The following is a 26,882-nucleotide window of genomic DNA, read 5'->3' as shown; positions in this document are numbered from 1 at the left end:
CCTTAGGACAGGCTCTGATCCACTCATGGGCTCAGGGAGCACAGTGCTCTGGGGCCAGGGAGGCAGGAGAGGGATGGGGGGAGACAGAGGAAAAGAGGGTGGAGAAACAGCCACGGCCTGCTCTTCTCCCAGAGGTCCCGCTCGCTCTCAGGGAGACCGGCGAGGCACTGGGGCTCTGGCAGCCACGCCCTTCCTGCTGCCCCCTGTCAGCCCGCTGGGATGGCCCCCCGCCCGCTGCCTGGGGGAGCTGCATCCCAGCCCAGCGCCTGGGACGGGCTGCCTCTCCCAGGCGGCCGAGTCTCAGCCCGCTGACCTCCTTGCTTCCCTGCTGGGGTTCCTGCACCCAAAACCGCACACGTGGCAGAGATGAGCAGCCGCACGGGGCCCGCGGGCCGGGAGAAGCCAGGCAGTGGTGGGCAGGGCTGGGACTGGGTCTCCCAGGCCCCCCCGGGGTCTCAGGGGCCCCTCCGCAGAGAAGAGTCGGCTCTGCGGCAGGGAGTCGCGCCATGTGGCTGCTGACAAAGACCGCAGGAGGGCAACCCGCACCGACGTGCGTCATCACAGCCCGGCTGCTTCAGAGCCGAAGGGGACCAGGGGGCTGTCAGGCAGCCCCCTTGACAAGATGCTGGCCCTCCTGGCGGCTGCCCAGAGGCATGGGGGTCCTGGATCCAGACCCTCCCCGCCACGTGGCAGGGCCCCGAAGCAGACAGGTTCACCCTTTCGTGTTCCTAGGGGAGAAAGTGCAAAGCTTTCTGCAGTGGACATTCATGAAGGAGTTATACTTTCCGTTTTGAGATCGGAGCAGACATGAACCCGGCTGTTTGCACACACTAGGCCCAGAGGCTGAGCCGCCGTGCTGAGCGCCACCGAAGACGGTTCACAGGTTGGGTCGCCGGGGCTTCCGGCCAAGAGGACAGCGGCAGGGCTCTGAGGCCGGCTCAGGGACCCCGCGCCTCGGGGTGGACGGGCGACGGGGGCACGGGCCTGGCTGGCCCACCGGTGCGTCCCCAGCCACAGCCACAGCTACCCCGTGACACTGGGAACGGGGGGGCGAACGTCACCCCATCTCTTCCACCAGGAGTCTGAGGGTACCCCCCAGAGCCTCCTCAGGGGCAACAGGGGGCAGATAAAACGAGTGCATGGCCCCGAGTGCCCTGGGCGGAGGGAAAAGCCCAGCAAATACAGCAGCTGGCTTTCCTCTGAGGCCACAGGGCAGAAAAATACACACAGGAGGCACCTTTCACACCTGGAACGGCTGAGCCCAGGACACAGTGAGAGAGACGGGGGGCCCGCAGGCCCCGGCCCCGGAGCTGCGCCCAACGGGTGAAAAGGCCTGTACCGGCCTTAAAATCGCTCACCACGGGGCGTTCAGTAGACTGACGCCAGCTGCCTGAGGGGGCGGCTCTGTGAGACCACAGAGGGGGCCACTGTCCTGGGCACTCAGAACCCCCCCGGCCCCAAGACGGGGGCATCCTTGCCGGCCGACAGAGCCCAGTTCCTGCACCACAGGCCACACGCAGGGCCTCGGGCGCGTCCAGGTCTCCAGCCTTCAGGGTCTGCGTTCTTCCCGCGGACCAGGTGGACATCCATTCCAGAAGGCTGCCCTTGCTCCACGCAAGGGTGCGTCACGTACATCACCTGCAGAGCGACTCTCTCCCCCCCGCTGGCAGACCAGCTGACCTGGCAGCATTCTTTCAAGGGAGGTCAGGCCTGTAAAAACGAACCTTCAAAGGCCCTTCTGACGCCAACAGAGGCACCTGTGAGGAGCACCCCCCGGGCTGCCCGTCCCCCGCCCTTGTGGAAGCGGCAAGGACACGACAGAGCGCCCCGCTCCCTGCAGAGTCCACATGCCAGTCTCTCGGCCAGAGACGGGCCTTCCTGGCGCCCCCTGGGCCGTGTGCTGACCCTGCCTGTGCACACGGCCGAGCGCCTTGGTCACCTCCGCCCAGCCAGGCCCTGCCCAGAGCTGGCCAGCGTCACGACCCCTCCCCAGCTGGATGGACAGGGCGGATGGGCGGGCAGCGTCGCCCCAACACGCCTGTCCTCTCGGGCCCTCTGCTGCCCAACCTGCGGCGGAATCTGAGCCGGGTGCCCCAGGAGGACGGACGGTTTCAGGATATTTTGCAGCAGATGTTCTGTTTGTTTGCTTCCGTCCTGACTCATCGGGTCCCCCCAACCCTAGTGGAAGGGTCCTTCACTCGGGGCCCACTCTCATGAGCCAGGAACACTCACCAGCCAAGGAGAGTGCCCGGCGCCAGGCCCCTGCACCGACCACGTGATCTTGGGCGGGGGTGTGGGTCCCACGCCCCCGCAGAGCCAGCCTGACGAACAGCATGTAATTACGATAATAACTGCACTCCAGCTGCTGCACAAGAATGTTCCGAGGGCACATGAAACAGCCTCCTCCAAAGCCAGGTTTTCACTTCCCAGGTTGGGCCTCGCGGTCCCTGCCCGCACCCCAGGCACCAGCCACCGCCCCATCCACGCTGGGGGGGATTTGGGAAGCTCTTGAGCAAGATGAGCCCCAGCGTCAGCAAAGAAGCAGAAAAGGCCTCGGAGGTCACCTTCAAAGCCAACAAGCTCCCTTGCTGGGGTACCTGTGCTGTCGGGCCCCCCAAATCAGTGCCAATTATCAGAAGGGGGGTGGTGAGCCCGGTGGGGTCAGAACACGGAGGGCCTGAGCAAACAGGATCCTCAGAGACAGAGGGGCAGGGTCGCGCTCCACCCGGGACCCCCAGACACCGCGGCACCTGAGGTACAGACGCCACAGCAGGTCTCTGTCCTAAGGACGCGCCACGCGGAAGGAGGAAGCCACGCAGATGCAGGACTAGTGGGAAACCGCGGCGAGCGCGTGGGTAAGGGAAGACGCGTGGCCACGGAAGGCGAGGAAGGGTCACAAGGTTCTGTCTGCCCCGCTTCTCAAAGACAAGGTGCAGCGGGAGCAGCCTTCCCACAAACCTGTGGATACAGACACCAGAGGCTTTCCGGGGGGCGGGGGCGGGCAGTGGGCAGATGCCCAACAAACCCCTCTGTGGGTCCAACCGGGGAGAGGTGGCTGCTGTGGTAGAGGGAACGCAGGTGCAAACGGGCATAAACAAGAAAGACCTACGACGCTGTGTTCATCAATTTAGAGGAAAAAAATCTCAAGCGACTTCTCTGGTGGCCCAGTGGTTAGGAGTTGGGGCTTTTTTTTTTTACTGCCGTGGACACCCAGGTTCAATCCCTGGTTGGGGAACTAAGATCCTGCAAGCAGCAAGGCCAAAAAAAGAAAAGAAAAAAAAAAGAATGGAAAGAAAAGATCTTTTAGCAAAGACAGGGTCCAACCCCTAACTTCTAGATGAGGAAAGAGATGCGGCCAGCCCACGGTCCCAGCCTCAGTGGGCCGCTCAACGCCTCACCATGAATTCCTCCTAAAACCCGGGGGCGAGGCTGCTCACGCACCAACTCTCTGCTGTCTGATCAGGGACTCGCTGAGTGCTGGGGACCAACCTGAGTCCCTCCGCCCCCAAAACTCACACACCGAGGGCCTAGCCTCCAGCATCTCAGCAAGTGGGAGGCAGGCTTCTCGTGAGGTGATTAAGTTCAGGGTCATCAGGGTGGGGCCCTAAGCCAATTAAGCCAATGTGGCTGTGTCCTTATAAGCAGGTTTCAGAGATACACAGAGCCATCCGGGTCCATGGGCACAGAAGGCCCACCCTGTGGAAGGGCATCAAGGGCCGCCCAGCTGCCAGCCAAGGAGAGGTCCCCGAGGAAGCTGTGCCTGCTGGCAGCTTCATCCTGGACTTGCAGACTCCAGGGGTGAAGGGAAAATAGGTCTCTGCTGTTGAAGGACCCCAGTCCGTGGCAGTCTGCCCCTAGGACACGAACACACGTGGGGGTGAAAGTCAAGGAAACACGGCCACCACCCCCAGGGGTTCCCTGAAGAGACACGCCCATGAAGGAGCAGAGCTGGCGCGTGCAGGGCGAGGGCACTACGTGGCAACATCAAGACCCCACTGAGGGAGACCAGGGAGACCCCAAGGACGAGCATTCCGTGATTCCACTCACAGGAGGCACAGGGACAAGTAAATCCACAGAAACGGCCGGGGAGCCCCGTGGCGGGGCCAGGGGCTGGGGCTGGGGGTGGGGGCGCGGCGAGCGCCTGCGCCGGGAGCGGCTTCCGGCTGGAACAACGGGAGCGCTGGAGATACGGACGGTTACACGACAGCGTGAGCCGCCGAGTGCCACCGAGCTGGACGCTGGAAAAGGAAACACGCCAGATTCTCTTACGTAGATTTTGCCAGGATGGGCTTCCGAGGTGGTGGCTCAGTGGTAAAGAATCTGCCTGCAAGGCGGGAGATGCGGGTTCCGTCCCTGGGTCAGAAGATCCCCTGGAGAAGGAAATGGCAACCCACTCCAGTATTCTCGCCTGGAGAATCCCATGACAGAGGAGCCTGGCGGGCTACAGTCCGTGGGGTCGCAAGAGAGTCAGACACCACTTAAAGACTAAACAACGTTTTCTAGGAGAAAGAAAAACCTGTCCCGTGTCACATAAGTAACTCATTTTAATTAAAGTTACTACTTTTTTTTTGTCAGAAAGAAGGAAAAAAAAAAATCCAACGTGAACCACAGGAGTTCTAATTCTAGTCGGCGTCCAGACCCCCAAAGGGCTCCTAGTTTATTAAATCCTCCACCACCTCTTGAGCCTTCATCTAAAAAGCAGACTCAGCCAAAACTCAGGCCTATTGTCCGGCAACTTGAGAAGAGGCCTGTCCATTCGCCGTGAACCTGGAACCTTCTAAAAGCAGGGGGTGGGCTGGACCACAGGACTCGTGGCCAGGGAGGGGAGGCCACACTGAAGCCATAACAGGGAGGAATGAGGGGCGCTGAGTCCTGGACCCACAGGGTCTACAGATTTGTAGACCCACAAATCTACACCTCAGCTCCTTCCTTGGGGAAAGGTCCAGAATGCTGCCTTCTGTTCCCCAAACCAGAAGGCCATCCTTTCCGAGCTAGAGAACCCTGGTACAAGTCCATCAAGACCTCCTTTCCAGCCTGTCGATCAATGACTTCCATGGTCTCAGACTCTGCCTCCGTCCCCGGGAAGAAGGCCGCACTCAGGCTCAACTTGGAGGCGCACACAGGCTCTGTCTGGTCTGTGAAGCTGGTGGAGGCCTGGCCAGGCCCGAGACCCTTTTCTGCCAGACAGTTACTCAGGCAGGTCACCAGTTCACTCAACAACCCAAGTGAACAACAAAGCCGTGATCGCTCTGACGATAACATGTCACCAGGATCCAAAGGGCAAATTCACCGCTTAGTAGAAACAGGAGAAAACAGAGCAGCTGCCGGCCGGAGCCCAGGGAGAAACACAGACCTGGGCTCCCCGCTCATGGGGGACGCGCGGGGCGGGGGCGCCTCGGATCTCCGGAGGAAAGGCCCTGGCTGAGCGGCCTTTCTCAGGAAGGGGCGGCCGGAGTCCCCGAGAAGAATTTAAAGGACGAGGGTGGGCACAGCCGCCTTCCCACCCTCCCGACCCTGCCCTGGGCTGTGTGCGTTCCTGTCTCCCGCTACCTTTTTAAGCTCCCACGCGGGGCCAAGGACCGCGCTCCCTCCTTCCACTCAGCTTGCACGGTGGGAGGGGCGGGCTTGCACACAGCGGGGCTCACAGCCCGAAGGACCCCGGGACCTACCCAGCCCCGTTTCTCGGGGGTGTGAAGGGCAGCAGAAAGCACCGGGGGTCTGCGTCCCCGAGGCCCGGAGGCCCCTCTGCCACTTCCTGGCGGGATCCTTATCTGCAGATTGGGGGGGTGGTAGTGAGGCCGAGCTCCCGGGGGACACGCGTGTCAGGGCATAGTCACCGTTCAGGCTGCTTCCCTCCCCTCAGACACAGAAGCTGCCGCAGCAGGGAATAAGGTGAGGTCCCCTCCGTCCACACTGGGACCTTCCCCACTGTCCCACGTCAGAGGCTCGGGCCCTGGCCGGGGGCGTCCAGGGAACGTGGGCAAACTATTGGGAAGGAGACACATGGCCTGGCCCCGGCGGTCCCACCGTCGCCTCCAGCCACACGCCTCAGAGAGCCCTGAGAAGCGGGCTGGGCAGGCTCCCAGAGCTGAAACTGCCAGGAGCTTCAAAGCCCAACAGGAGACACAAGGTGGGACCCTGGAGGGCTTTCAGAGCAGGATTCACCGAGGGCCAAAGGGGCGGGGGTGGGCCAAGATGTCAGATGACCTCCTTGGCTGGGAGCCCACCCTGCGTCACCCACAGAGCAGAGGCTGAAGGCAGGCGAGGGGCTGCAAGCTCCGGAGACGGCCTGCGGGGAAGCCCCCCAAACACAACCAACGGGGCCCTACTCGCTGGAAACTCCCACCTCCCCCAGCAAGAGAACACAGTTTCAGACGACAGGTCTCCACGAGAAGCTCTCCTTTTCTCCTTTGTTGACAATGTTCACACGCTCCCTTGTGGGTGCTGAGGGCCAATCCAAGCTGGCTCGCCTGGCTGACAGCTGGCCAGACGGGACTGGTGCCTGGCGACCACAGGGCAATCCTCCAGAGCCCAGAGGAGCTGACCTGCCTGCAAAGCGGTCTTCTCAATAGTACCGGCTTCCCCGCACACGAGGGGCCTGGGGGATGGAGGCTGGGCCCCGCCACAGGTCCCAGCAACACAACACAGACAGAACCAACAACGAAGTGAGCCCAAAACAAACAGGAGGGAGCGCGGATGGCAGAGAGGCCCCTCCACAGAGCCAAAAATAGCCTCCCTTGTCTCAAGAGGGCTCTGACCAACCAAGAACACACAACTCCATCGGCAGAAAAAGTCAATGGAGCGGAAAACCACATCAGCTCAGCAGGGCCCAGGACTCTGAGAGGCTCCCAATTGCCTCACCTGCTACAACCCCAAATCCCTGTCCTGACTGCCATCACAAACTGCGCCCGGCTCTCGAAACACAGTCCTGTTAGCCCGGCGCCACAGGGCGTCTGTCCATAGATGTGCATACACATTACACCCATGGTCCCGCGGGCTTAATCTCGGGGCCAGGAGCCGGACCGTGTGATTAGGAGCCGAACATAAGCGTGGGTGGGCAAGGGGCACGATGGAGCAGGGTGAGATGCCCAGCGGTGAGGTCTCCCGTCCAAACCGGACAGATCAGCACGGGTGTGGCCCTCCTTCAGCCCCGGACAGAGCTCCTCAGCCCCGGCTCTTCGGTGGCCCACTGAGTCAGAACTGCCTGTGGCCTCCCTTCCTCCGGTTTGTATTTTTCACCTGCTCTGACTTGCACTGGGGCTGCCGGCCAGAGAGCGAACCCGACACTCCTCCGGCCTGGGAGCAGCTGGCATCCAGTGGATGCCCCGGATGTGTCGGGCACTCTCCCAGGGCAGGTGGCGGCGACTGCCCAAGACATGGATCAATCAGTCCCTGCTGAAGCATCCACCCAGAGAGCAGAGGTGACCAAGGCAGCCAAGGCGCTCCTGGCCCCGACCCACAGAGAGGAAGCACTCTCGCGAGAAAGCACAGGCTCCAGACCCAAAGGAAGGAGCCACCTCCACCATCCCGACACACCACCCCTCCCACCCGAATCCCACTCCAGACGCTGGGAACCTGCATTCAGGAGGAAAGCAGGGATGGGATTTGTTCAGCTGGGGGAACGGGCGCGAATCGTTCCAGCCCACCACTGGCGCTTGAGAACCACTCCACAAAGTACCTACCTGCCCCTGCACCCCCAACCTCGCAGGTGTCCCCACCAGGCTGGCAGAGGCACTTACCTGCGTCTGCGTGTAAGGCGCCATCCTGAGACAGTTTGCCGGACAAGCTGTCCCCATCGCTAGGCCAGATCTGCCCCGTCTTGCGGACGCCCACGATGGTGGCCTCGGACACCACGACGGGGCCCTGGCGGTGCCGCTTCTGGCACTGGGGCGTCGGGGGGCTACTGCTGTCGAAGGACTGCTGGGAGTTCTGCGAGGGCGAGCGGCTCTTGTCCCGGAAGGGCCGGTAGGTGGTGGGGCTCGGGGACACGCGGCTGGACTGGCCGGAGGAGAAGTCCTCCTCGCTGGACGTGAGGTTCTCGTTGGAGCTGCAGTCCGGCGTGTAGCCTCCTCCGCTGTCCTCGAAGCTCCGCGGGGAATAGGACCTCCGCGGCCAGGTAAGGCGCTTCTCCTGCTCCGAGGTGCTCTGGCTGCGCTGCAGCGAGCCCTTGGCCTCCCCTTCCACCATCATGCCCCCGACGTAGATGCTCTGGTAGGGCTGGTACTCCAGGGGCGGCCAGGGGGGCCTGCCGCTGCCGTTGGCGTTGATCAGGTTGTCCTTCAGGAAGCGCGGGTTCAGCTCAACGTCCTCATAGTCGCCATCGAGGCCGCCGCAGCCGCTGCCCTCGGAGGCGCGCCCGCGATATGAAGGCCTAGGAGTGTCTGCGGGGCCCGGCCCGGCGCCCTGCTGCTGCGACTTCTTGCGCTCCATCTGCATGGCCTGGCTGCCCAGGGAGCTGATGCGGTCCGACACGTCTTTGTCGTTGACCTTCACCAGGCCACGCTCGTGGTGGAACTCGACGTTCACGTAGAAGGGCTTCTCGGCGTCCGCCGCCGCCGCAGGCTGGCCGGGGCCCTTGCGGATCCTCTCGAAGTTGGAGCGCAGCGCCGCCACGCTGGTGGGGGGCCCGCGGTCGTCTCGCTCGGCGGCGGCGGCGGCGGCTGCGGGCCCGGGCCTGCGCGCGGCCGCGGGCCTGGCCTTGCCGGGGGAGCCCTCCCCGTCGGGCCGGGCCTCGGGCTCGTCGGCGGCCGGCAGGTCGGCGCCCTCAGCGGGCGCGGGCTGCGCGCGCGGCGCACGGGGCTCGGCCGCGCCGTCGGGGGGCTGTGCGGCGCGCCGGAAGCCCCAGCGCTGCCGGTCGTAGCTCTTCTTCTCCTTGGCCAGCAGAGTCTGCAGGTAAATCATGCGGAAGCGCTCCTGGTTCACCTCCTGCTCCAGGCGCCGGATGGAGGCCTTGCAGCGCTCCAACTCCTGCTCGATGTCGCCCACCGAGCGCAGCTCCATGCGCGGAGGCTCCGAGTCCGGGAACTGCGCCTTCCACGCCTCGGCGAAGCCCACTGGGTCCACCATGGCGCGGCCGCGGCTCCTCACCTGCGCAGCCTGGCTGCGCGCGCCAGCGGGGCCGGCTTCAGCGACGGCGCGGCGGCCTCACCAGGCCCGGCCCGGGACGCCGGGCGGCCCCCATGCCCACGGCGGGGCGGCGGCGGCGGCGGCGCGCGAACAATGCCCGCCCCCTCCCGGGCGGCAGGTGAGGCCGCGGCCGGGCGGCCGGCGCGCGGGGCGGGGCGCGCGCGGGGGAAGGGCGCGGGGCCGCGCGCCCGCTATTGTGTGCGGGGCTCCCGGCGCGCGCGCGCGCGCGCGCGGGGCGGGGCAGGCGCTGCCTCCGCTCGGCCGGCCGGCTAGCCCATGGCCGCCGCCCGCGCGCCGCTGTCCTCGGGCTCCCGCGCCGCCGTCCGGCTCCCCGCGCTGCGCTCAGCCCGCCCGCTCCCGCCGCTCTGTCGCGCGCCGCCCGCGCTCGGCGCCGCAGGAAGGGGCGGGGCGGGGCGGTGGGCGGGGCCTCGGCGCGGCTGATGGAGCGGTGGGGGGGCGTCTTAAAGAGGCCTCTCCCCGCGCGGCGGTCGGACCGCCCGCTCCCGCCGCTCTCTTGCGCGCCGCCCGCGGTCAGCGCCGCAGGAAGGGGCGGGGTGGAGGGCGGGGCCGCGGCGCTGATGGAGCGGGGCGGAGCCTCTTAAAGGGGCCGCCACCACCCCCCCCCCGTCCCCCCCCCCCGCCCCCTCCGCTGCGGCCCGGCGGGCGGCCCCCGCGCCTGGGGAAACTGAGGCCGAGACGGCGACTTCTGCACTCCCGGGAACAGGTGCCCTGGATCCCGGCGAGCCGGATGGCCCCTCGCTCCCGTCACTGGCTGAGCGCGCTCCCCAGCGGACAGGTCGCCCGGCGGTCGCCAACGGGCCTCCGGGCGCTGGGGTCCCGGCGTGACGGCTGAAGCATCACGTAGAGGGTCCAGAGGAATGTCTCCCCGCCGGGCCGCTCAGCACACACGTCTCCCTTCCTGCAGCCCTGACTGGGAACTTATCTGTCATCTGCCTCCGAGGGGGGCCCCGGCCTCCACGGCCGGGGGGACAATGAAACGGAGTCTGTTTTTGGTCCGCCGGAGAAGCCCGGAGATCTCAGACGCACAGCGGAGTGGACCCCGGGGGTGCGGTGGGGGTGGGGGGACCCGAGGGCCGAGAAGACCCCGACCAGCCTGCTGGGTGGCGCGAAAGGAAATGGGATGTGTCAGCCGGAGACCCCGGCTAGAAGCCAGGCGCCTCTGGGTCGCTCGCGCCTGCTTCCCCGGGCGTTAACAGGAGAACCAGAATGCACACACACGCCGGCCCCCGCCTCGTGAGGGTTCTCTTACCCGCCCACCCCCCAGCTCCGGTGCCGCCTTAAGCGGATGCCCGGGCGTCTCATCTAGAGGGAACGGAGCCCAGGGCGGCCTGGCTGGGCTTCAGGTCTCTCCCCCGGCGGCTTGTGTGACCTTGGCAGTTCCCTTTCCCTCCTCTCTGAGCCGGCTTTTCGTCCTCACGTGGAACAGTGTTGGGAGCACCGTGGGAAGCTGCCCCAAGGGGGCAACCATAAAACCTGTGCTGTTCTGCCCGTGGTCGCCTTTCACGCTGGTGCCCTGGGAGCCTGGCAGGAAAAGCCCTGGGGCTGTGGGGGGTGGGGAGGGGGACTGGCAGACGCTTCCAGGCACGGCTCCCTGCAGGCGCTCCGCTGTGTCCACCCTCGCACTCCTCTGCCAGCGGACAAGGCCCCGACAGTAAAAAAAAAAAAAAAGGCCTGTTTTGTATCTGAGGAAGGAGAGCTTGAGGTCCTGACTTGGCGGCCGGCAGAGCTAGGCAGGAACCCCAGCAGCGTTTACATCCTGAACACCTCTTCAAGTCGGGAGTAACAAACCCTGACCTCCCAGCCTATGGCACACAGCAGCTCACCATCTGCATTAGTGCCTTCCTCCGGCAACCCTACCAGTGGATCTGGCAGAACCAGAACCCAGTGCCTCTGGAGCCCCATTCCCTGGCCGTCAGCAGGGAGAATCCCAAAAGCATAAACTGGTTTTTTCCCCCTTGCTAACAGGGTCCCTGAGTTTCCAGCGGGTACTTGTGGGTTCATCTGGGACAGTATCATTAAGCACCGGGAGGAGAATACTTTGGGGGGCGGGGAGCTGCTGCATCTATCAGTGAGGTGTTTCTTCCTGGTTTGCAGGCCCCCAACTTGGCCCCACCTTCAATTTGTGTGCATTGGAAACTGACACTGCAGTTTGGGTTTGTACGCCCTGTTCTCTTGGCAGAGCAAGTGGCTTGCTGGGCACAAGGACACTGCAAGATAGTGGCTATCTCCCCGTGGGACAGTTTCTTCTGGCCCCAAGGACATTCCTCTCCTCCCCGGAGTCTCCCCCGGAAGCACCCTCGCCCTGGGTCTCTGCTCCTTCCCCATGAGCTTTCTTATCATCCCTCCCTCCAGAGAAAGGGAGGGCTGAGGAGGAACATGGGATCCATATCCATTAGCAGTCTGCGCTCCCCACTCAGTGTGTGTTCCCAGCTAGATCTAAACTTCCGAGGACAGAAATCTGTCTGTCTTTTTCCCCAGTGAACTCTGAGTGCTTAGGACAAAACAGGTGCTCAGTCAGTCCCGCCCGGGGGGAAGAGGCAGTGGTGAGCACACAGGAGGGAGGAAGCCGTGAGGCAGGCAGAGCCAGGCCGCGGCAGGCACAGGAGCTGTGTGAGTGGGCATCCCAGAGGATGCAGAGGTCTGGGGAAGGCTGGCTGGCGGGGGCGATGTCTGAGCTGGTCCTGGAGATGTGGAAATGCGGACGGACAGGCAACGATGGGGAGAGTTCAGAGGTCCAGGTGTGTTTGAGGAACAGCTGGGTTAGGGGCCAGGCTGGTGTGGACTGCAGGTCAGATCTGGGGTTTCACTCACGAAAACCATCACCACCATCAGTTAACAAGCATTTCCATCGCTCCTGACAGATTTTTTTCCACCCCGAAACTAAAATGGGACAGCAAAGCGGGATTGTCGGTGATATTTCCGTTACCACTTCCATCATTTTCCGGGGCAAGGCTCTGTAATTCATTTCAAAATCTCAAAATCTCTCTCTCTCACACACACACATATACACACACACCCTCATGTACCCTCAGCAGCAGCCCTAGGGGTTCTTGAACCCAGCACCCGGTTCGGGCAAGCCCCTCCCCAAAGGCTACCTGGTCCCTTTGCTGCAATGAGCCGCTGGGACTCAACAGCCCCCTCTGCTGGACAGAACTCAGAACTTCCGATGCCTCAGAACCCGGGGGATGGAAACCTGACGCTGGAATATTATTTGACCATCAAAGAAAATGCAGTCCCAGTGCATGCTGAATATCCACGAACCTTGAAAGCATTATGCCAAGTGGAAGAAACCAGGCATAACAGACCACATATTGTGTGACTCCGTTTACATGAAATGTCCAGAACAGACCAAGCCTATGGGGACAGAAAGTTGGCTGGTGGTCGCCTGGGGACGGGGATGGGAGGCGTGGGGAGTGACTGCTGATGGTCTCACACAGCAGGAAGGGGGACTGTGTTTCGCTGCTTCTCTGCTGTGTGCGCCTTCATCCCCACCAGCTTTGGGGGCCAGAGGAGGGCTCCCTTCACGTGGGGATGTGGCCTCATGACCCCCCAGCTGTCATCCATCATCCTTCAACCCCAGGGAGCTGCAGGCAAAACCGGAAAACGGGGTGATCGATACAGCTGTGCCGTAGCCCTGCCCGTGGCGCTGTGCCGGAGGGCGCCTGGCGGGGCGCCTGCTGCAGGCCCCCAGCCCCGGCCCACAGTGGGGAGCAGGGCCTCTGCAGGGCTTCGCTGGCCCCGGGCTCCGAGTGAGCGAGCCGTGGACCTTTTCTCCTCTCTTGGCTGGACTCCCCCGCCTTCTGCAGAATCAATTATTGATGAGGCCCTGCAGTGAAGGGTGGGGGTGCAGATCCCTGTGAGTGCCTCAGCTGCGTTTTCAGCCTCACAGAGAGTGCAGGGGCCTGGACAAGATGGGCTGGGTCCTGAAGGCCCGGCCAGCGACATGGTGCGGGCTGTGGCTTCCTGTGGTCAGAGACTCAGGGCAACCTCAGGCAGGGGTGGGGGGATGCCACCCTTCCGTTGGGGACCAGGGGGCGGCGGGAAGGGCCTGTGAAGAGCAGCCTGTGGACAGGAGCCCCCGCCCTGCTTCCTCCTGGGGGTGCAGGCTCAGACAGGTGGCCAGGGGCCCAGAATGCCAGGGTGGGGGTGTGTCTGGATGAGGGATGGAGGCCTGGAAGGAGGCCACGGGACCCCATGCTACTCCCCATCGGCTTGACACACGGGCAGTGGGAGGGAGGCCGCAGCAGATGGCAGGGGAGCCCGGGGCTGCTGGGCAGGTGTCGTGTCATCTTGGGGCCCCCAGGTCCTCTGCCCCGTCTCCAGGAAAACGGAAGGCTCAGAGGACGAGGGTCCTCTCTGAGCCGTGGCTGCTTCTGAAAACTCCCGTGCCCCATACCCGCTCTTGTCTCTGCCCCAGGCCTCCTGGGTCCCGAGCACCCTCAGCTGCTCACAGGCCAGGAAGGCCCGTCCCCGCTCCCCACCGGGCCCGTTCAGATTTCTATCTGCGTGACTGTGAGCAGAGCGGGCCCCCCGCCCATCGCCACGTCCCCTTACCTCCATCTCAGGCGACCTCAGGCGTCCGGCTCACGCGCCCAAGGCCCTCAGGAGCCTGTGGCCCCTCGGGAGAGGCCTGTGTCCCGTTGCCAGGCTGAAGGGGGCTCTGGATGCGTCTGAGGCCCCCGTTTCCTCCAGACGCCTCGGAAGTGCTTGCACACGGCCCTGCGTCGGCCCCCAGACACGTCACTGTCTCTGTGGACTTGTGGGATCAGTGGGCCCACGGCCGCTTCAGAAGAGACGCCGTAACAGCCGGACACACACGGGGGGCCACAGGAGGGGAGTTTCCCACAGGGCAGCTTAGAGGGCTGGGTGCACACGAGACAATGGTCCTGGCTCAGGGGCCAGTGACAGCCGGACACAGTCCCCAGAGCGGGGCAGGGAGCCGGGAGGGTGCCAGCCCACCTGAGCAGACTCACCCGTCCCGACGCTGTCTCTCGTGTGCCCCAAACCCGGGCCTGGCGCAGCCGAGGCTGGGTCTGGTGGGCCAGCCCACCGGAGGCCCAGCTAGATCTCTGTGGGGAATCCCGAGTGCGGAAAACTGCCGCTGTGAGGACGGTCATCTCAGTGAAAAGAAGTAAAAAGCCGACTGTCCCAGGTCCGGGCGGCCTGAACGGACTCTGGCCCATCTGCAGGAAGTCAAATCTGCAGCCCTGAAGGGACACGCAGGCTCGCCCAGCCTGGGAGGAAGAAGGCCGCCCGGTGGGCCAGGGAGAGGCCATGCCGGTTTCACAGCAAACAAGGAGCAGGAGGCCTGCGCTGCTTATGTCGGCCCATGGGGGGCGCCTCCCTCCCATGCGGGAGTGCTTTATTCAAAGGAGTACCCTCCATCTACGAAAAGGAGAGCTGAAGACATGGGGAAGGCGGGCCAAACAGAAGACGCGGCATCCCCCGGCCGCTGCCCACCGGCTGCCCGAGAAACGCTCGCGGTCCCCAGGGACGGAGGCTAGACATGCGCCCGCCCGTGGCCATGGGGTGGGGGCTCAGGAGGCCCTGTGGAGGAGCCCCACGGCAGCCTGGACTGGGCCAAGCACTCTGGGCGGGAGCTGGGGTGGGGAGGCCGGGGCACCCGCCTGTTCCAGGGGTCAGGAGGGCCATGGAGCCGGGGAGCCTGCCTGCAGGTGCTGGAGCACCTCCGATGTGCTGCAGACACGTGGGCCATCACGGGGGTCCCCGGAGACCTGCACGCGGCACCTTCTCATCCCCAGGGGTGGGTGGGGGTGTCCGTGGCCTGTTCTGCCCATCCTCAGCCCGACCCAGGGGGCAGGATGTCACGGGTCACGATGGAGCCAGAGGTGGCCCCTCGGTGGCCAGAGAGGGGACACACAAGTCCGTGGTGGAGGGACGGTGGACGGTGAGGCCCAGCCCTGCTCATAGAAGAGTCAGGGCTGGGAGAGAAACCCGGCTTTCCTTGGGCTTCTGCTGACGTCGGCGAGTCCCACTCGCCTGGGCCCCTGAGATGAGGGGGACTCCAAGGCCAACCCAGGAAGGCTGGGGAGGGGCCTGGGGAGCCCTGACTGTGCCCGGGGTCTGGGACCCGGGAGACAGGTGCCATGCCTGCAGTCACGAGCCTCTGTGGCTGGGCTGATGGGCAACTCTGTAGGTGCGACTGGCCTTCCAGCACGGGGCCCTGGGTGGCAGTGGGGGCCTCCTCTGGCTCCCGCCCCGCTACGGAGAAGAGGAGGCGGGGGGCCCTGGAGCTCAGCACAGTGGGCGCTCCGCGTCCCCCTCCATGTCACGGAGGCACCACCGGCCTGCCTCGTGGAGGGTGGGGAGGCCTCTGCCGCAGGCCTGGCTAACAACAACTCGGGCCGGAGGGCCTCCTGCTGTCCGGGGTCTCGGGTCGACGTCCCTCCATCCCTGCAGCAAGGGGAGAAGTCACCTGGCGTCAACTGGGCACCTGAGCTGGCCGGCAGGCAGGGGGCCTGCAGCCGGAGGTCAGCGGGATGGGAGAGGGGCCCAGACAAGCCTGGCAGACGGTCGAGTCCCAGCAGAGGGTGGTGGATGCAGATGTCGGGCCTGAGTCCCTCCCCAGCCCCGGGGCCCTGCACTTACGGATGACGTCCCCGCCGCCGACCTGCAGCGGGCTGTTGCTCCTCCGCTCCAAGTCCTGCAGTACCGAGCGCTCGAAAGCCAGGGCGGCCACGCGGCTAAAAAACGCCTTCACATTCTCTCCTGCGGGCAAGGGACAGTCGTGACCCCCGCCTGCAGGCATCCTGTCGGGGGCGGGGGGAGCCGGTGGGGCAGGAGGCAGGACGCTCCCCTCCCTGTGCAGGGGACAGGCTCCCAGCCCGGCCATTAGCCCTGGCCACTCCTGACAACCTCTGAGCCTTGGTTTCCAGGCATCTAGTCTTTCAGTTGGGTTTTCCAGGTGGCGCTAGAAGTAAAGAACCTGCCTGCCAGTGCAGAGACTTGAGTCCTGGGTTCAGTCCCTGGGTCGGGAAGATCCCCTGGAGGAGGGGCAGACAACATACTCCAGTATTCTTGTCTGGAGAATCCCATGGACAGAGGAGCCTGGTGGGCTGCAGTCCATGGGGTCACAAAGAGTCAGACGTGCCTGAAGCGACTTAGCATGCACTGTTTCAATCAATCGCAGCTGAACGCCCGCAGGCCAGGTGCTGGGCTGCACAGAGATCACAAGTGAGCCTGCTTTCTTGTCACCTTTTTGCATCTGTGCAGCGGGCAGCCACCAGGGTTAGCGCCCCTGGCGCCCACGTGGAGCCTTTTGTGCCTCCTCCTCCAGGAGGACAAGGCCACCCATCGGGCACAGGGCCAGGTGAAGCCCTCGACACACACACTGCATTTGTGCAGTTAACAACCTATACAACCGCACAAGGCGGTCCTGCTTGGTCCATAAGAAGCTCTCTGGGAATGGGCTGTTACTCCAACAAGAGGGTGGGTTCTCACAGACTTGGGGGTGCCCTCAGGAAGGGGCAGAGGGAACTGGGCACGGCGACCACTTTGTGCTGGGCCAGAGGAGGTGGTGCTTCCACCTGCACCCCGGGCAGGCATCCGCAGCGGCCCCTCCCCTGGGGTGAGGACTCCGAGGTGTATTCCTGAGTCCCCACAGCCTTGGCGCCCGCGGTGCGCCAGCCACTGCGAGTTATTTCATTCCATCCCAACAACCTGTTTGCAAAGTCTGTTCTTTGCTTCTGTGCGTCTGCTCGTTTTTCTTCAGTGAATCCTGTGTCTTTTATCATAAAAAGCGTGTTTTGTATTAAAAATAAAAGACTGACGGCATCGCCCCACTTCCCGGGTGAGCATGCCGAGGCTCAGAGATGTTGGGAGCTGCGGTAAGCGGTGCCCGTGGGTGCGGTCAGCTCGGGGGCCGGGGAACCAGTGAGGCCGGGCAGACTGGGAGGGGTGTGGGTGAGAGCCGGCGGGGGCGTGGCCGCTGTCTCCGCCTTCTCTGAAGACGGCTGGGGAAGGGAGGGACCTTCCAGTGCGCATCTGTCCAGCGGGCAGAGCTTGGCCTGCGGACGCTCAGCCGCGATTGGTTGAGACCGTGCGTGCTACGCCCGCCTCGGGTAGGGGGCGGGACGACGCTGCGGCTGCCCCTGCCTCCCTGAGACTCCGGCCAGGACCGCGGGGACCTGCCCCCACGCGCAGGAGTAGGGGTCTCAGTCCTCCCACCCACGGGCCGGGCCCCGCCCCCGATCGCCAGCCGCGGCGGCAGCCCCGCGCCCACTCACCGGTCACTCCTCCCACCCACGGGCCGGGCCCCGCCCCCGATCGCCGGCCGCGGCGGCAGCCCCGCACCCACTCACCGGTCACTCCTCCCACCCACGGGCCGGGCCCCGCCCCCGATCGCCGGCCGCGGCGGCAGCCCCGCACCCACTCACCGGTCTTGGCCGACACGGACCAGTACTCAGCGCGCATCTCGTTGGCCAGGCGCACAGCCTCCGCCTCCGCCTGCTCGCACGCGGCCCCTGACTGGGGGAAGCGGCCCTGCTGACCCAGCACCCTCGTCCTCCCCGGCCCCCCGCGGGGACACCCAGCCTGGGCACCCGCCTGGAGGTGATCCTGGGCGGGTCTGAGCTCCAGCGTCCCTCCCTGACTTGACGGGGATCGGGGACCCGAGAGCTCCTGCCTAGGCCCTGGGGGTCACCCTCTGCTCCGCGTCCCCCGAGGCCGCCTGGCCCGCCTGGCTCCGCTCACCAGCAGGTCCTTCTTGGTCCCCACGAGGAACACGAAGCAGGCGCCTGGCTCGTTCTCCCTCAGCGCGTCCTCCAGCCACTGCCTGGAAGGCGGGCGACAGGCTGGGATGGACCCACCCCACCCCCAGCGGTCGAGGGAGCCCAGGGCCCCCCAGGGCCGGGGGTGCCAGGAGGGGATGTGGACCGTGCTGCCCACGGGCGTCTCCAGTGGGCGGGGACGCAGGAGCGTCAGGGAGTCAGGGAGCCCCGAGGCGTCCCGCACCCTGGGTCCATCCCACGCTGCCACCAAAGGGACTGACCAGCCCGGCTCCCCTCACGGGGCTGCAGACGCGGCTGTGAACGCCCCAAACCAAAGTCAGGGGCAGGGGGCTCTGGCCCATCAGCCAACGACCCCCGGCTCTCGCCCAGATCTCTACCCGAGAGAGCAGGTGCCCAGTGCTGTCCCCACGCCTGGGGCCCAGGAGTGGTGAGGACGCCAGGCCCTTCCCCCCAAAACTAGTAAGGCTTTCGAGCTGAGCCCTGAAGTCAATGCAGGGCGCTCTGAACTGGCCGAGGGATAGAACGGCAGCCGCACCGCCACTGGCCCGTGGGCAGCTGGTGCTGACCGGCCAGCCTGGTCTCCTGCACGCACCGTCGGGCTCCAGCTCGTGGCCCAGGGTCAGGGAGTCCTCCAGGCAGCCTCCCAGCCCAGGGAGCCCACGGTGGCCACTGAACCCAGACTTGCCTGCTGTGCTCCAGGGTTTGCACGTCAGTGAGGTCAAAGGCCGTGATGATCACTGCGGGCACGGGGGAAGCCAGGGGAAGCTGGTGAGCAACAGGGAGGCAAAGACAGCGAGACAAGGGGGCTCCCACACAGCTGTCCCAGGGGCCCCTCAGGCATGCAGCCCTGGACCGGTGACATGGGGACCCAGTCCCCACCCCTCTGATCCGCACCCAGCAGCCCAGCCGCAGTGGGGTCCAGGGAGGCAAGGTGAGCTCCCTGCCTCAAAGTTTCTCTGCCTCTGACGGCTGTGGGGCGCACGGGGGAGGCTGGACCGCTGAGAGATCAAGCGGCCTCCCCAGCTGTGACCTGGTGGGGACCGACCACGGCCACCTTGGGCCCTCAGGGTGGCCGAGGGGATTAAGCTGGAGCAGCGGTGGGAGAGCTCTGGGACCGACTTCCCACACTGGCGCCTGGGGCCCAGCGGCCACGAGCACCAAGCAGCTTCGGGGCCCGTTGCGGAGAGGCAGGCTCGGGGCGTGGGGGACCTGGCAGTGCAGCTCCCTGCCCTCGACTCCTCCATCACTGCCCTGCCTGCTCCCTCGTGCCCTGGGTGGCCGCACACGGAGATCAATCCAGAAGGGCAGGACACAGGCCGCCTCCTGCCCAACCCCGGCTAGGGGCCAGCGTGAAGGAGCACGCTGGTGATGGTAGTAACCAAGGCCGGGCGGCTGCCTGACGGGCTTATTCCCGGGGGGAGGGCGCACACCAGCCCCCCACCCCGAGAAGAGGCCACAGTGGGCGTGGCAGAGCTGTTACTCCAGGCCACGGCTTCCTGGTTTTGCTCTTCTCCAGCCTTCGTGAAAACGCGACTTCTGACAGCAGCAGAGTGGACGCGGCTGTGCCTTATCGCCTGAGTCTAGACAGGACGCCTGCGACCCGGGGCCCCCACCTCCCACGGGAACCCCTCTCCCTTGTCTTCCTGGTCTCGGTAGGGGGCTATGCTGCCACCGTCTGCCACCCAGGAGGCCTGCCCAGTGCTGGGGTGCCCTCAGCATGGAGGCAGTGGGCAAGGAGTCTGGTCTCCACGGTGTGCGTGGGGGTGACGGGCACCCCCTCTCCTCCCCTCCGGCCAAGCCCTGGCCCCTGCTTTTGAGCCGACCCGCTCTTCTCTGTGGGGTCTCTGCCCAAACACTCCCCACCCTGAGCATCCTTCTGAGCTGAAACTGGGGCTGAGACCTTCAGTGGCAGAGCACGTGCCACCCAGGGCCCCCTAGAGTGTGTGGCGGTGAGGCCCACCCAGGCCCGGCTGGAAGGCCAGGACTGGGCGCCCCGTGCTTCCTCCGTGTCTCTCGGAGGACCCGGCCTCTCAGGGTGAGCCTGCGGGTAGTTCACGGGGACCCCCAGCTGCACGTGATTGAGGCCCCGCCAGTGGCATCAGCCGGCCACTCACCCTGGGCACCCCGGTAGTAGGCAGATGCGATGCACTTGAACTTCTCCTGCCCTGCTGTGTCCCAGCTGTGCCGTGGCCGAAAGAGACAGGAGACCAAGAGGTGGCAGGTTTAGCTGTGCTCGTGGGGTCTCAGCCGGCAGGCTCGTGGGACCCCCTGGTGGGAGACCCAGAGCCCTTCCCAGCGGCATGGGCATCGGGAAGTGCCTGCTGCCAGCCCCCACCTGCTCCTGATCCCTTCCTAGGGTGTGCCCCCCCTGGGGCAGGGAGAAGACAGACAGACAGACAGATGGAGAGAGGCAGGGGGAGGTGAGCAAGGGCGGGGGTAGGGGGGATGTCCAGCCCCAGGAAGGCCTGGGGGCCACGTGACCTCCGCTAGAGCCTCGCACGCAGAGACTAGTTTTGGCCCCGTTTTCCAGGCGCGAACAGCGGCTCAGAGGCCTGAACTGACTTGCTGGAAGCCATGCCCAGACCCGGTGCATGGGATCAGAGGGACACGAGGCGCATGGGGTAGGGGGTGTGGGTGTGCCTGGGGCCTGGGTCTGCAGAAACGGGGAGCCCAGCCTCACACAGCTGGCCAAGGCCCCCTGCTCCCTTGCTGGGACCTTCCCTGGGGTCTCCACAAAGCCCGTCCATGACCATCGGGAGACGCTCAGGCGGCCGCCAGCAACTTACATCTGGAGACTGAAGGGGGTCCCAGCGACCTCAAACCGCTCAATCTCGAAGTCCACCCCGATGGTGGCCTTGTAGTCATGGTCGAAGACATTCTTGCAGAACCTGTGGGACCCGGGAAGCTGTCAGAGGCCACGTGTAGGGCTGCAGGCCACGGGAAGTCCGCCCACGCGGGGAGGCCACATGGCAGTGGCCACGGAACCGGGCCATGGGGACAGGCCACAGGCGGACGGAGCCTCCAGCGAGAGCTCCATGGGCAGAGGCTGCCGCAGCCAGAGGCCACAAGTGGGGGTCAGGACAGGGAGAGGCCCCGTGCCCACCAGCAGGGGGGCGGTGGGGACCGCCTGACCATCGCCAGGCTCCCGGGAGGCCACACTCTCTGCACGCCTGTCACCTCCCTGATTTCCTGCATCCCCTCCCAGCGGCCACATGGTCTCCGCTGTGACCTGGGACTGGGCCTCCCGGGCGGGCCTGACAGCGCTGCTGGGAGGGGCGGCCGGCCGCCCACCTGTGGATGAGGCTGGTCTTGCCCACGTAGAGATCGCCGACCACCACCACCTTGGAGAGTCTGAGCCTGAGAGGGGCAAGGCGTGGTCTTGCAGGCGTGGTCACGAGGGCATCCTCACGCACACAGGCCCCTCCTCCCCTGTGGTCCCCACTCGTGACGGGGACAGGCCACCTGTGAGACGCTCTGTGGTGTGTGACCCCGTCACTGGCCCAGGGGAGGGGCAGAGGGCCTGCCTTTGTTCTGGGGCCATCGTACCCCTGACCCCACCAGGCCCTCGTCCCTGTAGTGAGAATCAGAAATGTGCACCACGGGAAGCAGAGTCTTGGGCTGAGGGGCAGGCGTGGTGGGGACTCAGAGGCGGCCCCGGGGCCCGACACTAAGGCTGAAGCCCGAGGGAGCAGCCACACTCAGACCTCAGGCACCGGCCTCCCCAAGGGCAGAGATGTTCCTGCGGCAGGTGAGGCGGGATGACTGGCCCAATGGTCCCCGGGCCGGCCGGGGTGGCACCCGCGCGGTCTGCTGTCCAAGGCGCGCATCTGCCTCCATACACTCAGGCGTGCGCTGGGCTCTCCCCACCCTCCCCCGCGGAGACAGCGCTCACCCCACAGTCCCCGTGTTCCCGCGCTGGCAGGCAGTGCTGACCTGCCCGTGGAAGTGCTCCCGGAGCTGCAGGCAGGCGGCGGGTGTGTACCACTGCAGAAAGACAGACAGGCGGGCGTGTCCCCCTGCGGAGCTCCCGGGCAGGAGCTAGTGGCTTACTTCCCAGGGTCCCCTCCCTCCCCTTCCAAGCCTCCCTCCTTGTCAGCACCTCACAGGCTCCAAGGCTCTAACGTGCCAGGAAGCCCAGGCGGGGACCCAGAGAGCTGGGTCTTGTTGGGGGAGGGAAGCTGGGCCCTTGCTGTGGGTGCACCACACCTCTGTCCCCTCTGGTGAGAGGAGGGGTGGGCTGTAAGGACACTTTTAGCACCAAGACCCTCCTATGCTTTCTACTACGAATCTCTGATGCTGCTTTCGTTTTTTAAAAATATGTATATTAGTGCATGGAAAATGTCCTAGAAAGCACTTGCTTCGTCCACATTTTTCGCAAGGCAGGACCGCATAGTGGCCCGAGAGCACGGACCCTCAGGTGCTGTGTGACCCTGGGCAGTTGCCTCACGTCTCTGAACTTCAGTTTCTGCATCTGGAAACCCTTCGAGACTTGGGGGCGTGAATGAGGTCGTGTTTGTAAAACCGCCAGCGCAGAGCCGGCCTGGCATATGCATACTGGGTGCTCAGCAAAGACGCCCTGACACTCGGGGAATGCAAGTTTGTTCTATAGGCTGAAAAAAAAAAAATCATATTCAACAAACAAAGTGAAAGTCGCTCAGTCGTCTCCGACCCTTTGCGACCCCATGGACTGTAGTCCCCCAGGCTCCTCTGTCCGTGGAATTCTCCAGGGAAGAATAGCCATTCCTTTCCTCCAGGAGATCTTCCTGACCCAGGGATCGAAGCCGGTTTCCCGCATTGCAGGCAGATTGCCTACCCGCTAAGCCACTCGGGAAGCCCAAACAAACGCAACGTGACTATTAGGTTTTGCGGTCAGATTGGCCGAGGTTAAGCGTGGGGCGTGGCCGGGGCATGGGAGGAGCCTCGCTGCAGACGGCGGCTGCGCTTTGCGGTCCGATTGGCCGAGGCTACGTGGGGCGTGGCCGGGGCATGGGCGGAGCCTCGCCGCGTTCCGCAGCTGCGCTCTGCCGTGTCCCCAAGCCACCTCCTTGGCCCGTGCCCGGCGGCTCTCTGCCCTGGCCCACCTGCCCTTTCGGCCCCGTGTGACTGCACCAGGGCAGCGAGGAGAGTGAAGCAGCTTTGCAGAGGGCGAATGCGGGGCCTCATGGCGCCCATGTCCCCAGCTGTGAGGTGGGGGCACTCTCACCGCGCCTCTTGGTCTGCGGGCTGCAGGGGCAAACGGGCAGCTCAGGCAGGCGCTCAGCCCAGGGCCACGGTCACGCGGCCGTGGGTGGGCCGTCTTTTCGGGAAGGCTGGCTGCTTTTCTGTCCGCTTCTCTCCCTGTCGGCATCAAGTCGCGGGAGGAGCGGGGTGAGGGATGCGGCGCGACCGAGACACGGCGGTCAGGAGACGGAGCCCACCACTAGTCCAAAAGCAATGAGGAATCTGGCCGTGCAGTGCGGCAGGAAGGCAGGCAGCCGAAACCCGACACAAAAAGTGTAGCTCAACTGGTGACGGTAAGAAGCCAATGGAAGGACACAGCCTGGTGCCGGCCAAGAAGAGGAAAATGGCAGAAATGTTGGGGACAGAAAGAAGAGGGGAAAAGAACAAAATAAGAACGATGCAGTGGATCCCAGATTCTTCCTAAGAGAAAAACTTTTTTTTTTTTTTTGAGAAAAACTTTCAAATGTACTGTTTCTGTTGTCCTGAGTAAAAGCTAGGAATTTCTTCTTTTCAAGAAAACGTACAGCTTAAAAATCACTTTCATGTGTTTCTTTTTTAAAACAGTGGTAAAACTTTCTGATAGGCAATATTAATTCTATATCACGTTGATATATAGTAGGTTGATGCATAATATGGGCTTCCTAGATGGCTCAGTGCTAAAAAATACACCTGTCAAGGCAGGCGATGCAGGTTTGATCCCTGGGTCGGAAAGATCCCCTGGAATAGGAAATGGCAACCCACTCCAGTATTCTTGCCTGGAAAATTACATGGATGGAGGAGCCTGGCAGGCTACAGTCCATGGGGCCTCATAAAGTTAGACATGACTGAGCGACTGAGCACACACTGCACCACTTGGGATACAGATTAGAGAAGTGTGCTAAAGGAGGCTGGTGGGCTGCACACGGAGACCAGACATGTGGGATGAAGGAAGGACCTGCCCGCCTGACTGCAAACTGCTCAGGCCTGAAGTGCTGCGGCCCCCAGGGTGCAGGATAAACCTGGCCACAAGCAGATGGCAGAGAATCTCACCTTCTGTGGGAGCAGGGGTGACCCAGGCTGCCTCCCAGGGCGGGGGACAGTCAGAGCTCAGAGTCAACCATGGTCAGTTCAAGTCTGGGCTCCCCCACGCACAGCTGTGTGACCTCTGGCAGGCAGCCCTCCCTACCTCTCTGAGCCTTGCTGTCACGCTCTATAATTGAGGTCCTTTGTCCCATGAGACCTGTGCCAGTCACCCCTCCCTTCCTTCAGCTCTTCAACCCCTTCATCCCCGGTCACCACTGACAAGGGAAGCAGTTGCTGGGCCTCTGATGAGATGGAAAGTCTTTCGGGGACCATCCACCAGTCAGAGGCACCGAGGCTTTCTCTGTGCGAGCTGGAGACAGAACTCAGAAGGGAGGAAGCAGAAGACAGGGAGGAAGAATCACTGCAGACTCCAAACACCCACAGTCTACCCTCCTTCGCCCCCTGGCCTGAGCACAGATTTCAAGACTCTTTAAAAGGGAGGCTTTCTCCCGCACACAGGGCAGTGACCACAGATGGCAGGGTCTCAAGTGTGCTTCCAGATACTCTGCATGTAGAAGCAAACACGCGTGTGGAAGTGTTTCTTTTCTGCACCTTTTCTCACATCTGGCGCTCAAGCACTTACTTTGGCCCTCATCATCACGCATCAGCCCGAGAGGTGCTCGTTTCTCCTGCGCCTGTGTCGGGAAGCAGCATCTGCTGTCTAAGTGGCCCCCTCTCGAGGACATCGTGTTGTGTCTGACCTTCTGTGTTACAAATTGCTGCAGAACCTGGCCCTGAGCGGCGGCGAGCAGAGGGTAGGTGGAGCTTCTGCAGGGCTGGGAGACACTGGTCCTCCCACCCACTTCAGGTAGTATGGATTTGTGTCCCCTGCTGTGATTAAGGATGGATTTTAAGACAGCTGTGAGTTTTTAGTAAGGACAGAAGGCAGAAGGGTAAGGGGTGAGAACCTTCGATTTGGTCCCAGGAAACTGGAGGTACTGTTCGATAATGTAATAATAATTTTACAATATTGATTGATTTTTGGCTGGGTTGGGTCTTAGTTGCAGGCAGGATCATTGTGGCTTCACAATGGGCTTAGTTGCCCCAAGGCATATGGGATCTTAGTTCCCGGGCCAGGGATCAAACCCATGTACCCCTGCATTGGAAGGTGGATTCTTAACTACTGGATCACCAGGGAAGCCCTGATAATGTAATAATTGTAATGAGAAAAGCAGCAACCACCACCTGGGCAAGGCAGCTCCCGTTCACCATGAACCAGGCGTCCAGCGTGAGCAGAGCTATCCTTGTGGGCCAGCAGCTCTGAGAGGTCGAGTACCTTGTCCAGGGTCACACAGCTTAATGGCACGCAGGACTCACACCGCCGTCTGACTACAAAGTCTGTGCCCTTAACCTCCACGTCACACTGCCTTCCAGTGTCACCTTTTGCCTGCCAGCCCACCCTGGGCAAGTCAATGCCAAGCTTCTCAACAAGTCTGCTGAGTCCCTGGGGTCTCTCTGCGAGGGACTGGCCTCCCGATTCACCTGCCTTGTTTCCGGTGGTGAGCGAGGTGGGGAAGGCTGGATGTGGGCATGCTGTCCCTGGAGCAGTGCACACATCAAGGGTTGGCCTAAGGCCTCCCTACCTTAGGGAAGCTGCTGATGACGCGGTCCCGGCTCACAGAGGGCCCCAAAGGTGTCAGGGAGGACCTCATCCTTCCAGGAATCCTGTGCCCCTAACAGGGGAAAAGAGGGTTAGGGAGTCCCTGGGGATTCCCCAGAGTTGACGCTGAACATGGCTTTTGCTCTGAAAACAGTCCAAGCCTCCTTCTCCGTGGGGAATGTCAGGGGCCATCTCCCCTGTCTGCAGGCAGTGTGTGCAGGGCTGCGGGTGCAGGCCTGCGGCCCGGCCTGGGAGAGCTGGAGAGCGGGGTCTCCTGCCGGGTGTCCTGCCAGGAGTGGCCCCTCCCTGAGCTCAGCGCTGGGCTCTGAGTGACTGTGGCACAGCAGGGACCCAGAGTCCTGGCAGAGGAAGTGGAGTAGCGAGGGGGACCCTGCTCCTGGCCTCAAGGGATGAAGGCTCTGGGTGCGCCGGCCCTTAGGGTGCAGCCCACAACCCTTTCCCAGAAGCACCCCACCCGGCGCTGGGCCCCTCCCGCCGATATCCACAGGCCCGGGTCTCCTCCTCCCAGTCAGCGCCCTCCCCACTGAGTGCCCTCGATCGAGGCCTGTGGTCCTCCGCATCGGATCTTCCCTCTCCGGACCAGCACCTGGGGGCCGGGGTGGGCGGTCAGGAAATGGGGAGGCCCGGGGGCCCTGGCCGCGTTCAGATCGTGAGGTGGGAGGGTATCACGCGGGCTGGCGAGGGTGACACCCAAGGGGAGTCTGACTGACCTGCGGCCGCTGACACAGTTCCTGGCGCTGCCTAGTCCGGGAGGGTCGAGGCCGCGATCACCATGGCAACGAGCACCCCGCGGGACCCGCCTGCTTCCGACGAATCCTGTACGCTGGGGGCGGGGCTCACGGCCGAAAGAGTCCCGCCTGCGCCCTGCGCCGCCATCACCATAGCAACCAGAGCCTCGCGGGAGACTCCGGGACGCCGACCCAAAGCGGCAATCACCATGGCAACGAGGGCGGGGGAGCTGATGGGCGTGGTCAGGACAGCCCAGGGGTGGGGCCTGGGCGGGGCTGACGGTGGAGAGACTCGCGCACCTGACTTCCTGACGTCACCATGGTAGGGGAGAGGATTAAGTGTTTATTTTCATA

At 63.9% G+C, this 26,882-nt stretch overlaps 2 protein-coding genes across 2 annotated transcripts in view; both read right to left on the bottom strand.

The window, feature by feature from the left end:
• The window catches only part of BCR (BCR, RhoGEF and GTPase activating protein), an 86,496-nt gene extending 77,345 nt beyond the window's left edge, over positions 1-9,151 (bottom strand). Inside the window, exon 1 of the mRNA XM_027566143.1 lies at positions 7,740-9,151. Coding sequence (XP_027421944.1) covers positions 7,740-9,066 — 1,327 coding nt within the window. The 5' untranslated portion in view covers positions 9,067-9,151. The remainder of the gene's footprint in view (positions 1-7,739) is intronic.
• A 3,305-nt stretch (positions 9,152-12,456) lies between these two features.
• Positions 12,457-26,504, bottom strand: RAB36 (RAB36, member RAS oncogene family). The gene is made up of 13 exons (XM_027566142.1): positions 26,387-26,504; positions 25,763-25,852; positions 21,790-21,881; positions 21,189-21,254; positions 20,684-20,785; positions 20,012-20,076; positions 18,583-18,634; positions 17,860-17,941; positions 17,544-17,634; positions 15,757-15,876; positions 14,121-15,561; positions 13,702-14,009; positions 12,457-12,973 (listed from the first exon to the last, which is right to left on the bottom strand). Exons 2-11 carry the CDS (start codon positions 25,829-25,831, stop codon positions 15,497-15,499), a joined length of 804 nt encoding a protein of 267 aa, XP_027421943.1. The 5' UTR covers positions 25,832-25,852; positions 26,387-26,504; the 3' UTR covers positions 12,457-12,973; positions 13,702-14,009; positions 14,121-15,496.
• Between the last annotated feature and the right edge of the window lie 378 nt (positions 26,505-26,882).

The sequence above is a fragment of the Bos indicus x Bos taurus genome, chromosome 17 (genome assembly GCF_003369695.1).
Source record: "Bos indicus x Bos taurus breed Angus x Brahman F1 hybrid chromosome 17, Bos_hybrid_MaternalHap_v2.0, whole genome shotgun sequence".
In the NCBI taxonomy this organism is placed as follows: domain Eukaryota; kingdom Metazoa; phylum Chordata; class Mammalia; order Artiodactyla; family Bovidae; genus Bos; species Bos indicus x Bos taurus.
This window is presented reverse-complemented; position numbering and strand designations above follow the sequence as displayed.